The 12,971-nt window shown below is 36.9% G+C and overlaps 1 protein-coding gene across 1 annotated transcript; it reads left to right on the top strand.

The window, feature by feature from the left end:
• The first annotated feature begins 10,424 nt into the window (after positions 1 to 10,424).
• LOC120130989 (zinc finger MYM-type protein 1-like) lies at positions 10,425 to 11,639 on the top strand. Its single transcript, XM_039148117.1, has one exon. The coding sequence runs from the start codon at positions 10,425 to 10,427 to the stop codon at positions 11,637 to 11,639; it is 1,215 nt and encodes a 404-aa protein (XP_039004048.1).
• The last annotated feature ends 1,332 nt before the right edge of the window (positions 11,640 to 12,971 follow it).

Genomic DNA, 12,971 nt, shown 5'->3' with positions numbered 1-12,971 from the left:
CTGGAGAAACCATATGTGGAGAACACATTCCCGGTCTCTCTTTCCATTCAGTTGAGACCTTCGGGTCTGACACCGTACTCGGACAACCTTGCTTGCGACACCTCAACTTTAGTGCCCTAGTGCAATTTCTGTTGAAGATGAATTCAGAGGCTAAATTACATATAAATAACCCCTTGGCTAAATTGATATATAGTGTTCTGCGAACCTCCAACTCAATTTGTCTTTCTTTGATTTGTTTTCTTATCCCGATATTATTACTGTCGAACAACCTTCAGCCTCTAAGAGGAACTGTTAAGGAATCCCACCCTTGAGCTAACACTCCTACAGATTCTGCGGTACGGTCATTTTCCTGACTTATAATTAGAACGGGCTTTCATTTCGCTAACTACCTCAAGGTTGAGAACACTAATGTTATCTAAATCATTAATTAAATTACATATGCACACATTTTTCGATCCCTCTGGTTGAGTGCTTTCGGGACCTCGAGCTAAGGCGAGAGTAAAAGTAAAGACAATTTGTTTCCACAATCGTGCATATGATGATTCTAATGCTTGCGCATCAGTTTACGATTGTACAAGGAAACTGAAAAGAGAAAAAAATGGAGTGAGGCAACGTACGAGATACTTCTTTCTAGATGATAAATGAGAAGGCCCTGCTAAACTCAATTGTTGGTGGTGCATCATATGAGGAAAGCTTAAGTGTGTCGCCAACAGGTATCGATTGAATGTCATCGAACTAAGATTCAATAAGCGCTTTGTCCGAGTAACAGTTAAGTTGATAGCTAGCAGAAAGCTCAAAAGAGACTGAATTGAGAGGATACAAAGGAACCATACCGTTACAGCAGGGAACTTCAAAGGGACTTGGAGTTGAACTACCCTGGTCCTATGGGTTTGATTCAGGTTCCGTAAGTACTGGTTTGATTAAATAAAATAGGGAACACAAAAAAGATCTCAGAGTATACATGTCCACGTGGAAAAAAAATTCATTTAAAACATCCACAGGGAAAGATTTATTTATCATTTAAAACATCCATTGTGGGGCGTAGAGCGAGCTAAAGCGTTCAATCCGTTTGGATACAAGCAACATAAAAGGAGGAATCGAGTACCTATATCTCGAGGTATGTCATAGCTCGTGTTGAGTCAACCATGTTTGCATGGGTAGTGTTGGGAAATAAACTGAGTACAAGTAATTTCCCTTATAACCAGATTAGTGAGAATGCGAAATAAAAGCGGAAAAATAATACCCGAAATTGATAATGGAGTTCAGCCAATTGTGCTTACGTCTCCGGACTGCTGCAGATCTTTTACTAAGAGAGAAAATTTATAGGTGTTTACAAAACACTCACTACTCACAAGAAAGCTCTCTAGTATTGGGAGAAAGAAATGATTTTTGGGATGGTTTTGAAGCTAAATGAGCTAGGGTATTTATAGTTGAAACTAATGACTTAATCTTGTAAATACCCTAAAGCCTAGGGATTAATTATGATTATCCCATTATCATTTTTCAACAAACATCTACCAAACTTTGAAAAACTATTTTTCAAAGAAACATTTACCAAACTTTGAAAACCATTTTTTCAAAGTTGGTTGCCAAACTTGAAAATCATTTTAACAATGCTTTCAACAATCTCCCACTTGAAGATTGATTTTAATCTGTCTTCACACCTCGATCAATGCAACAACTTTTCTAGTCTTGTTACTCTAGCATGCCAACTGAAGTTGAACATAACTTCAGTTTGTCTGTAGCCACCGTCTTTGTCAACATGTCTGCCGGATTTTGAGCTCCACTGATCTTTTCAAGTTTCAAAATCCCATCTTCCAGAAGAGACCGGATAAAATGATATCGCAATTGTATATGCTTTGTCCTGGAATGAAAAGATGTATTCTTTGCTAGATGTATAACACTTTGACTGTCGCAATACAAGACATTGTTTTCTTGTTTCTTGCCTAACTCTTCCAAGAAACTTTGGAGCCAAACCATCTCCTTGCTGGCTTCCGTAACAGCGACATATTATGCTTCAGTTGTGGAGAGAGCAACTATCTTTTGTAGTTGAGAAACCCAACTCACTGCGGTTCCTCCTAGAGTATAGACATACCCTGTAGTGCTCCTTCTGATGTCAACATTTCCAGCTAAGTCAGCATCTACATAGCCTGTCAGTATCGTATCTACACCTTTGAAAAAAAGTGCTTTGTTTGTAGTAACGCACAGATATCTGAGGATCCATTTGACTGCTTCCCAGTGTACCTTGCCTGGATTATTCATGTACCTGCTAACAGCTCCCACTGCTTGAGCAATATCTGGTCTGGTACAAACCATGGCATACATTAGACTTCCAATTGCTGAGGCATACGACACCTTCACCATGTGTGCACGTTCTTCCTCTGTCTTTGGTGACTGTTCTTTGGAGAGTCTAAAATGAACACCTAAAGGTGTACTTACTGGTTTAACATCTTGCATGTTGAACCTGGAGAGCACTTTGTTGATGTACTCTGCCTGTGATAACATCAAAGTCCCCGACCTTGTGTCTCTCTTAATCCTCATCCCAAGAGTTTTCTTTGCAGCGCCCATATCCTTCATAGCAAACTGCTTCGACAATTTTTGCTTCAAGTTTATAATCTCTTGCATGTCTGAGCCTGCAACGAGCATGTCATCAACATACAATAATAAAATAATGAAGCTATTATCGAACCTCTTGATGTAGTAACAATGATCTGCTTGGCATATGGTAAAACCACTGCTACTCTTGAAGCTATCGAACTTCTTGTACCATTGTCTATGAGCTTGTTTTAAACCATACAAGCTCTTCTTCAACCTGCATCCAGGGTTTTCTTGACTGCCTCTATGAAGCCTTATGGCTGCCTCATATAGATTTCTTCCTCCAAATCACCATGAAGGAAAGTTGTCTTTACATCTAACTGCTTAAGATGTAAATTCTATGCAGCTACAATTTTCAACACCAGTCTGATTGTGGACAATTTTACGACTGGAGAGAAAAATTTCATTGTAGTCAATACCTTCTTTTTGCTGAAAACCTTTGACAACCAATCTTGCTTTGTAGCGTTTGCTCCCATCATGCTCTTATTTGATCCTGTAAATCCACTTGTTGTAGAGTGCTTTCTTGGTAATTCAGCTAATTCCCACGTCTGATTTGACATAAGCGATTCCATCTCATCTTTCATGGAAGACTCCCACTTGACTGAATCCTCCACTTGCATTGCTTCATCATAGCACTCTGGTTCACTATTGTCAGTCAACAACAAGTAGTGTAAAGAAGAAGAATACCGTTGGGTTGGTTTAGGAATTCTGGAGGAGCGTCTCAGTTTTGGTGTGACTGGTTCTTCTTGAACTGCTTCAGGAGCGATCTGAACATCATTTCCAAAAATATCCTCAAACTCAACAAATTCATGTGTTCCAGCTTCGGTGTTGGAGCTACTTGATTCCATGGTTGACCTATCTTTGTACATCACATTCTCATTGAAAATGACATCTCTGCTTCTGATAATCTTCCGATTTTCGTAGTCCCAAAACCGGTAATCGTACTCATCACCACCATAACCAGCAAAGACACATTTGTTGGACTTGGCATCAAGTTTACTTCTTTCAGCAGAGTTTATGTGTAAATAAGAAATACAACCAAACACTCTTAAGTTTGAAAGGTTTATTTCTTTATTGCTCCAAACTTCCTCTGGTATTATGCCATCCAAAGAAACTGAGGGCCCACGGTTGATCAGGTAAGCTGCAGTGTTGATAGCTTCAGCCCATATAAATTTGGGCAATCCGACATGTATCCTCATGCTTCTGGCGCGTTCATTCAGAGTTTTGTTCATGCGCTCTGCTACGCCATTCTGTTGCGGTGTCATGGGAATTGTTATCTCCATCTTGATCCCATTGTTTGCGCAAAATTCTCTGAATCTACGATTTTTGTACTCTCCTCCATTATCAGACCTCAACCGCTTAACTTTCAGACCAGTCTCATTTTCCACCATGGCCTTCCATTTTCTGAAGGTATCAAAGACTTATGATTTTTTCTTCAGAAAATAAACCCACACCTTCCTTGTAGAATCATCGATGAAGGTGACATAATATAATGAGCCTGCAAGATATGGAACTGGAGATGGTCCCCATACATCAGTATGAACCAACTCTAACTTTTCAGCCTTGGGTGTCTTACCAATCTTTGCAAAGCTGACTTTCTTTTGTTTGCCAAAGATGCAATCCTCGCATAGTCTGACATCTACATTCTTTAGATCCGACAACTTCCCCTTTGACAAAAGTGTCTTCATCCCTTTCTCGCTCATATGGCCAAGCCTTTGGTGTCATAGGTTTGATTTTCCATCAGCATCTGCTACTGCAATGATATTCTCTAAATTTGAGGTTATATAGAGAGTACCAGTTTTCTTACCACGAGCAATGGCGAGTGCTCATTTGGTAATCTTCCATTCACAGCCTGAAAAGGTTATACTATATCCTTCTCCATCAAGCTGTCCTACAGAAATCAAATTCCTTTTGAGGCCAGGAATATGTCTCACTCCTGTCAGCTTCCAGGTGGTCTGGTTTGGCAACTTTAATCGGATGTCTCCTTTTCCGACGATCTTCAAGGTTTCATCATCAGCTAGATGAACCTTCTCAAAATCACCACTGACATAGTTCTCCATGATTTCTCGGCATGGGGTGGAGTGGAAAGGTGCCCCTGAATCCAAGATCCATGATTCAATCGGAGTGTTGACGCTTAGAATCATGGCATCACCTGTCTCCTCTGTCATGTTGGCAGATTCCTGTGCACCGGTATCTTTCTTCAGTGCTCGACAATCTCTTTTAAAGTGACCCTTCTTGCCACAATTATAACAGGTAAAATCTTTCTTTCATGTTCTTGATTTGCCCATTCTGGATTTCAATCTGCCATGATTTGAATTTCTTTCTGAAGTTCTCCCTCTGGACTCCATGTGTAAGGCTGAGGAGGTTTATGCTTCACCCGATTCTCTCCGTCGAATTTCTTCACTCAGTACCAGATCCCAAACATCGTCGAATTTCAATTTACTATTTCCCGACGAGCTGCTAACTGCTGTAACAGTAGCATTCCAACTGTCTGTAGATGATAAGAGAATTAAAGCTCGAACTTCATCATCGAATTCAATTTCCACTGAACTCAACTGGGTTGTGATTGTGTTGAGTTCATTTAGGAGTTGTGCCATCGATGCCCCTTCCGTCATCCGTAAATTGAATAATCGCCTCATCAAGTGCACTTTGTTTGAGGCTGATGGATTCTCATACATACTGGAGAGAGCCGCCATAAGACCCGACGTGGTCTTTTCCTTTGCTATGTTAAAAGCAACATTGCAGGATAACGTCAGTCGGATAACTCCGAGGGCTTGTCTGTCGAGAAGAGCACAGTCTTCATTCTTCATGCCCTCTGGTTGCTTTCTTGAGAGAGGTTGATATAGATTTTTCTGGTACAGAAAATCTTCAATCTGCATCTTCCAAAAGCCAAAGTTCGCACCATCGAACTTTTCAATTTTCACCTTCCCTTCGTCTGCAGCCATCGCTCCCACTCAAATATGGCTTCGTTTGGATCTTTTCTGACAATTCTTGCGAACCACCGTGTATTAGAACACCTCCGTCGACAAATTCGTATCGCCGACAAATTTTTTACTATTCACAAAATTTACTATTCACATGAATAGTAATAAATAGTTACCTTGCAAAAAAATTGACAAAATTCACAACCAAAAGCTCTGATGTCAGTTGTTGGGAAATAAACCGAGTACAAGTAATTTCCCTTATAACCATATTAGTGAGAATGTGAAATAAAAGCAGAAAAATAATACCCAAAATTGATAACGGAGTTCAGCCAATTGTGCTTACGTCTCCGGACTGCTGCAGATCTTTTACTAAGAGAGAAAATTTACAGGTGTTTACAAAACACTCACTACTCACAAGAAAGCTCTATAGTATTGGGAGAAAGAAATGATTTTTGGGGTGTTTTGAAGCTAAATGAGCTAAGGTATTTATAGTTGAAACTAAAGACTTAATCTTGTAAATACCCTAAAGCCTAGGGATTAATTGTGATTATCCCATTATCATTTTTCAACAAACATCTACCAAACTTTGAAAAACTATTTTTCAAAGAAACATTTACCAAACTTTGAAAACCATTTTCAAAGAAACATTTACCAAACTTTGAAAACCATTTTTTCAAAGTTGGTTGCCAAACTTGAAAATCATTTTAACAATGCTTTCAACAGGTAGAACGATCGTCACATTTACATTCCCTTATGCCATAGAAAGTAGAACCCTTCTACCAGGATCCAAATGAGTTAACTGGAGAGGTCCGAATGTCTCGAGCGTGTTAGAGAGGAAAGTGACAGGGCTCAAGCTTGGATTTTATTTTGTCTCCACCGAGGGGCTTTTAAGTTGATAGCTAGAGGGGCTACGTTACTCTCCCTTGCAGGATCAGAATGCATTAGAAAAAGCTCTACCATCGAGATCGTACAACCTAAGTTCGTTTCCTGGTATTGAATACGAAGAGGAAAAATAAGAGCTACGTGAGTTAGAAGCATATGGTTTACAATACATGTGTATTTAGTCTCGAGAGGGACGAAGTGCTCTCGAGCGGAAGCGAGAGGAATTGAATCCACAGCAACGTCCGAAGGATAATTAGAAGGGTTATTTCCCTATCTCTGCTTAAATGGATTGTTATGCCATCTCAACCCCCTTCAAGATGGGCTTTTAAGGCGTGGCCAATGAGAGCGAAAAGGCTCAAGAGTTAGTAGCTTATTTGTCAATTTATTGCTCGAGTTCGGGTTATCCTGGATTCGTGTACATTCAATCTGGGTCGACTTTCACTGAGTGGTTAGTGCACTGTGAGAGGTGGTCAGTTTAGGAATGCTCAAGAAGATAGATTGAATCAAAGAATGTGAAAGCTAAAGCTTGACAAAAAGGATCAAACAGATGACCATCGCATCGAAAAAGAAATCCACAACAAGAATAGAATATGACAAAAATGTTCCAGTCGTTCGGGGACAAGCAACTTACTTCATCTTAGGGGAGAAAGGTATGAAGTGACTCGACTATGGACAGGGACAACATGAAGCTTATTAGGGTATTAGGACAAGGAATTTAATTCAGCTTATTAGGGTATTGGAATTTCATTCAGCTATGAGTACTTCATTCCAGAGGCTACATTCTATTGGTTAGAGCCCAGTTATAAAATTCATTTTTAAGGAGAAATAACACATAAACCCAACTCCTGTAGGCGTCTTTTGGCCTTTATTTAGCTTACGCTTTCCTCAAAAAATGTTAGTTAGCTATGTCATTATATAGGATTACGTTCTTCGTGGATCAATCTATTCATATGCATTTTTCAATCATAAGTTCTATTATGCGATTTGCATAATAGTATCAATTAAATGGGCTGCCCGCGTCATAAGGAAAGTGATTAAGCTCGACTAAAGGAGAGGTTACGCAGTAGCTCGACCAATGGGAGAGGAAAGGTTGGCACGCGAATGAAGATGGAATCACAGGAATACGTTCATCAAAAGATGATTGAATCACTAGAAAGCTAACATAATCTTTTGATTAAATGTCTATGAAAGGATTCCACTCATGGGAAGTTCCAAGGCTAAAGGCTGTTGAAACTTGAAAATCCTAAGAGGAAATTTTTTAAGCATGGATCAAGGAAAGCGGCTGGATTGTGATCCGCTGGCTGGCGGTTTGGCAAACTGAACCTCCTTTGGATCCTGGCTTTGAAAAACCAGGTCTGAAAGATGCTAGAGTTATCAAACTCTCCTTCGCCTATCGTTATTAAATGACTCCCTTTCAGACCAAGGCTTTCGAAGATGGATCATAAAACGTTCACACGGAGGGATTGCGAGCATATGTTGTGTCACTTATCGAGAGAGATATCCTAGCAGAGGATCTAGAGATAGGAGTTCGAGTATCCAGCCACTCTTACATATGTTATTACTTGGTCTGAGAGAGAAATATCCCAACAGAGGATCTAGAGATATGAGAGTATCTAGTCCATTAGGATTAGTTGTCTTAGTAGACAAGGTTCACTGTAGGTATCCCGTTGAGATTCAAGGTGAGACCTTTCCAGTCGATTAAATGGAGTTTCATTTCAGAGAGTTTGACATGATCTTGGGCATGGATTGATTTTCAGAGCACGCATAAGTTTAAGATGCAAAGCTAGCAGGGCCGGCCCTGAGCCCAGGCGAGGAGGGCGACCGCCTAGGGCCCAGGCGAGAAGGGGGCCCATTTTTTCCAAACATTTTTAACTTCAAGCACAAAATCACGTTAAAATATATATCCAGAAAAAACATGAGGGGGCCCATTTTTCTCACTTTCTATCTTGTTTTTCATTTTCTAACCCCAAATTAGAAACTTTCAATCCCTAACGGCTAACACACCACGACTCTCAATCTCAAGTCACGAGTCACCATTCACGCACAGTCTCGTCGGACCTCAGGCGACCGGTCAGGCGATCATTATTCACTGGTTCGGTGCTTCCATCTCATCCTCATCGTCCCTCACCATAACTCATCAAGAAGGCATTAACGAGACCTAAACCGGTATAAATCATTTTTCTTTTTAATTTCTGTAAATATTGCATCCTGCTCGTCGGCAACTCCTGCCTTTCTTTTCTTTTTTCTCAACCAAAAGTTGTGCCTTTCGTATCTGCTTAGTGCTTACAATTTCATTGGAATTTGAAAACTACCATATTTGAAGGAGTAAGGTTTGGACAAAAATTACTTGCACAACAGCTTAATTAATGCGTGCACCAAATAATTGAGCTATTTTTTTCTTTTCTTTTCCCTTTCTATTGCTATTCGATAAGACGATAGTCGATAAGACAATGACTTAGGTTGATTTGGTTGTGGTGGGACAATGGGAATGGACGAATGGTGTGTGTATTTACTACTGAAATAAGCAAAAGGGGTCAGGGTGGTTGGGATATAAAAGTGGATGTGTTGCACACTCTTTGTATTTGTGACAAATTAATATCATATTCGAGTGAAATAGATAGAATGAATATATTCAGTTACTGCTCCCAGCAAGCTTTAACTTCTAGCCTTCTAGGGCTTCCTAATGACACCCATAACCATGAAAATAAAATTGGTCGAATATTGTTTCTTAAATTATGGAATGATAGGATATGGCTTCCATCACAATGGGTTAGTCCATGTTATTAAATTCGAGTGCTCGCTGTGGCCCAATTAAAAAGTTGATGCTTTCAATTGCATAGTGATCAAAACCTATGTTATTTGGTAAAAGTTTGATGTATTGCCTCAATTCTTTCAAAATATAAGATTTAATTTATTAATTTTTTTACTTTTATCAGAATTTAAAGGGTGAGACACCTGCTGGTTATCATTATGATAAGAGATTTTATGTATCTGCTCACTTGCTCTCTTTTTGATGTTTTTATTTTGGTGTCCATGTTATAACTATTAATATTTATGTCAACAGTGTCAATTATCAAATTGGGAATTTGAGATTTTATCTTACTCCAAAGGACTACAATTCTAATTGAAGAATCCAGGTGCAATTGTTCTTTTCTTATACTTATTTATTAGAATTGGTTTGTGTTTGACTCTTTGATAAGATGTTGTCTAAAAAACATTTGTCTGGAAGTGAAAAAAGAAAAAAAAGGAAGCTAGAGGAGGAGTTAAAGAAGTCACAAAAAGGTGCTCTTGATAAATTTTTGTTTAAAAAGGCTGATTCTCATGAAACTTTGAATCAATCAACTGAAAATTTGCATACTGAAAATCTTGAAAATTCTGAAAATGTGAATGATTCAATTGACTTTAATGATGTGCCAATTGATGAAAATGTTGAAAATTTAGGCATTGGAAGAAACACTTCCTCATTTGAATATATGATCCTATAAATTGGGAGAATCTTGACAATAATGCGAGGGATATATTAGTTGAAAAAGGGCCCATAAGAGAAATGGATCTTGAATTTCCTGTTGATAAATATTATAGACATTTCTCATATGCATGTTATTCTAGAAAGTTGAGCAATGGTGAGACTAGTGATAGAAAATGGTTAGTTTATTCCAAAAATGTTGACAAAGTATATTGTTTTTGTTGCAAGTTGTTCAAATCGATTAGTAATGTAAGTTTGTTAGCAAATGATGGCTTAAGTGATTGGAAACATATTAGCCAAAGGCTTAAACAACATGAAAATAGTGTTGAACATATGACTAATATGAATATTTGGAATGAATTAAGAGTAAGATTGAATAAAATCAAACAATCGATAAAAATTTGCAAGAAGAGATATGAAAGAGAAAGAGCGTTGGAGACAAGTGTTACAAAGAATTCTCAGTTGTGAAATGTCTTGCTAAACATAATCTTGCATTTCGAGGATCTAATGAAAAACTATATCAAGATAACAATGGTAATTTTCTGGGATTGATTGAAATGATTGCAGAGTTTGATGTGATTATGCAAGATCATGTTAGACACATTCAGGATCGTGAAATTCATTATCATTATCTTGGACATAAAATTCAAAATGAGTTCATTTCCCTTTTGTCTCAAAGTGTGAGAAATTCTATCATTAAGATCATTAAAGAGGCTAAATATTTTTCCATAATTCTTGATTGTACGCCTGATGTGAGCCATCAAGAACAAATGACCCTCATAGTTCGATGTGTTAATATATTAAATAACAAAGTTAAAATTGAGGAGTTCTTTTTGGAGTTTCTAAAAGTGGATGATACATCTGGATTAGGACTCTTTAATGAACTACAAAATGTTTTGAAGTCTCTTGATCTTAATGTTGATGATGTGAGGGGACAAGGTTATGATAACGGTTCTAATATGAAAGGAAAGCACCAAGGTGTTCAAAAAAGATTTCTTGAAATTAATCCAAAAGCATTATACATGTCTTGTGCTTGTCATAGTCTAAATCTCACTCTTGGTGATATGGCACATTCTTGTGTTAAAGCTATTTCTTTTTTTGGAGTTATTCAACGCATATATGCATTGTTTTCGGGTTCTACAAAGAGATGGAAAATTTTACTTGATAATGTTCCTGGATTAACTGTGAAATATTTATCAAATACTCGATGGGAGAGTCGAATTAAAAGTGTCAAAGCTATTAGATTTCAATGTCCCCAAATAAGATTGGCTTTGTGTAAATTATATGAATCTTGTGAAAATGATGCAAAGTCAAAAAGTGAAGCTGAAAGTTTGGTGAATGCACTCTCAAGTTTTGAGTTTTTGCTTGGTGTTGTGATTTGGTATGACATTTTATTTGCTGTTAATATGGTAAGCAAGAAATTACAATCTAAGTCTATGTGCATTGATACTACCATAAGGCAATTAGAAGGTGTGATGTCTTACTTTGAAAAATATAGAGATGAAGGCTTTACAACTAATATGAATGTAGCTAAAAATCTTGCACTTGAAATGGATGTGGAGCCTATCTTTCCCACAAAACGTTGTGTGATTAGAAAGAAATTTTTTGGAGAGAATAACGAGGATAACGAAGTTGAATCGCCTGAAGAGTCATTTAGAGTCAATTATTTTTTGGTTGTGGTAGATATGGCAATTGCTTCTTTGAATAATAGATTTGAGCAATTGAAGACATTTGAAAGTATTTTGGATTTTTATATGATTCAAATAAGTTAAAGTCATTAGACGATAATGAGTGAAGAGTCATTTAGAGTCAATTATTTTTTGGTTTGTGGTAGATATGGCAATTGCTTCTTTGAATAATAGATTTGAGCAATGAAGACATTTGAAAGTATTTTTGGATTTTTATATATTCAAATAAGTTAAAGTCAGACGATAATGAGTTGAAAGAATGTTGTGCTCATTTTTCATTATACCTTTTCTCATGGCAATTCATCGGATGTTGACTTAGATGATCTTTTCTCTGAATGAAAGTCTTACAAATGACTTTGCCGACAGAATTGTTATCCGCCATTAAAATTCTTAAATTTGTCAAATCTGCAGATTGTTATCCGAATACTTCAATTGCTTATAGAATTTTATTAACTTTGCCTGTGACCGTTGCTTCAGCCGAAAGAAGTTTCTCAAAGCTTAAATTAATAAAAACGTACTTGAGGTCATCAATGTCACAAGAAAGGTGAATGTTTAGCAACATTAGCTATTGAGAAGGAGATGATAAAACATTGATGTTGATGTTATTATCAATGACTTTGCATCTCAAAATGCTAGAAGAAACCGTTTCTTATGAAAATGTGTATGTTGTTTTGTAGGTGAGAAGCGTCAATTTTCGATTGAGAGAAACGATTCTACGAGATGATTGAAGACATAATAGGAGTAAATTGAGTGAAAATTGTGATGTCTCTTTATATATTTGGTAAAATAATGTGGTTAATTAATAGAATCTACTCGTATAATTTTAATGAAAAAATTTGTTTGGCGTCTACCGAAATTTATTCTTGAATTTTAAGTTATTTTTTTAAGGGCCCTTATCTCTTCTTTTGCCTAGGGCCCTTCAAATGTCAGGACCGGCCCTGAAAGCTAGATAACTCAAACTTAGGAGAAGCGATGGAACCAAAATTGTTATGGTTAACGAGAACCAAAATTGTTATGGTTAACGTGAAACAAAAGTGTTCGATTGGAGGAGCCACCCCTAACCTAAACTTTTTAATAGCAAAAAAAGAGTTCAACTAATGAAAGAAAAAAAAAGTGAGAATGCTAATAGGGAGATAGGATCATCTTAACCAAAAGCAAAATCACATATTTGAATATAAAATTCAATGTTCTATTTATATATTTTTATTTTTATTTATTAATTATAATATAATATTTTGTTTATTAATAGTCATGCATATATATTAAATTATATTTAAAAATATATAAAAATACATAAAATATAACATTTTTAAAATATTTTTAACTTTTGTTATAGCATAAATAATTCATTTTTTTTATTTGTTAACTACATATTTAAATATATTTTAGATATTTCTAACTTGCGTTAATGGAAAA

Source organism: Hibiscus syriacus, unplaced genomic scaffold (assembly GCF_006381635.1).
Source record: "Hibiscus syriacus cultivar Baekdansim isolate YM2019G1 unplaced genomic scaffold, ASM638163v2 tig00110548_pilon, whole genome shotgun sequence".
Classification (NCBI taxonomy): Eukaryota; Viridiplantae; Streptophyta; class Magnoliopsida; order Malvales; family Malvaceae; genus Hibiscus; species Hibiscus syriacus.
This window is presented reverse-complemented; position numbering and strand designations above follow the sequence as displayed.

Excerpts from the sequence above, each read along its gene's own strand:
- LOC120130989 (XM_039148117.1), top strand. The coding sequence starts at position 10,425 with ATGATTGCAGAGTTTGATGTGATTATGCAAGATCATGTTAGACACATT.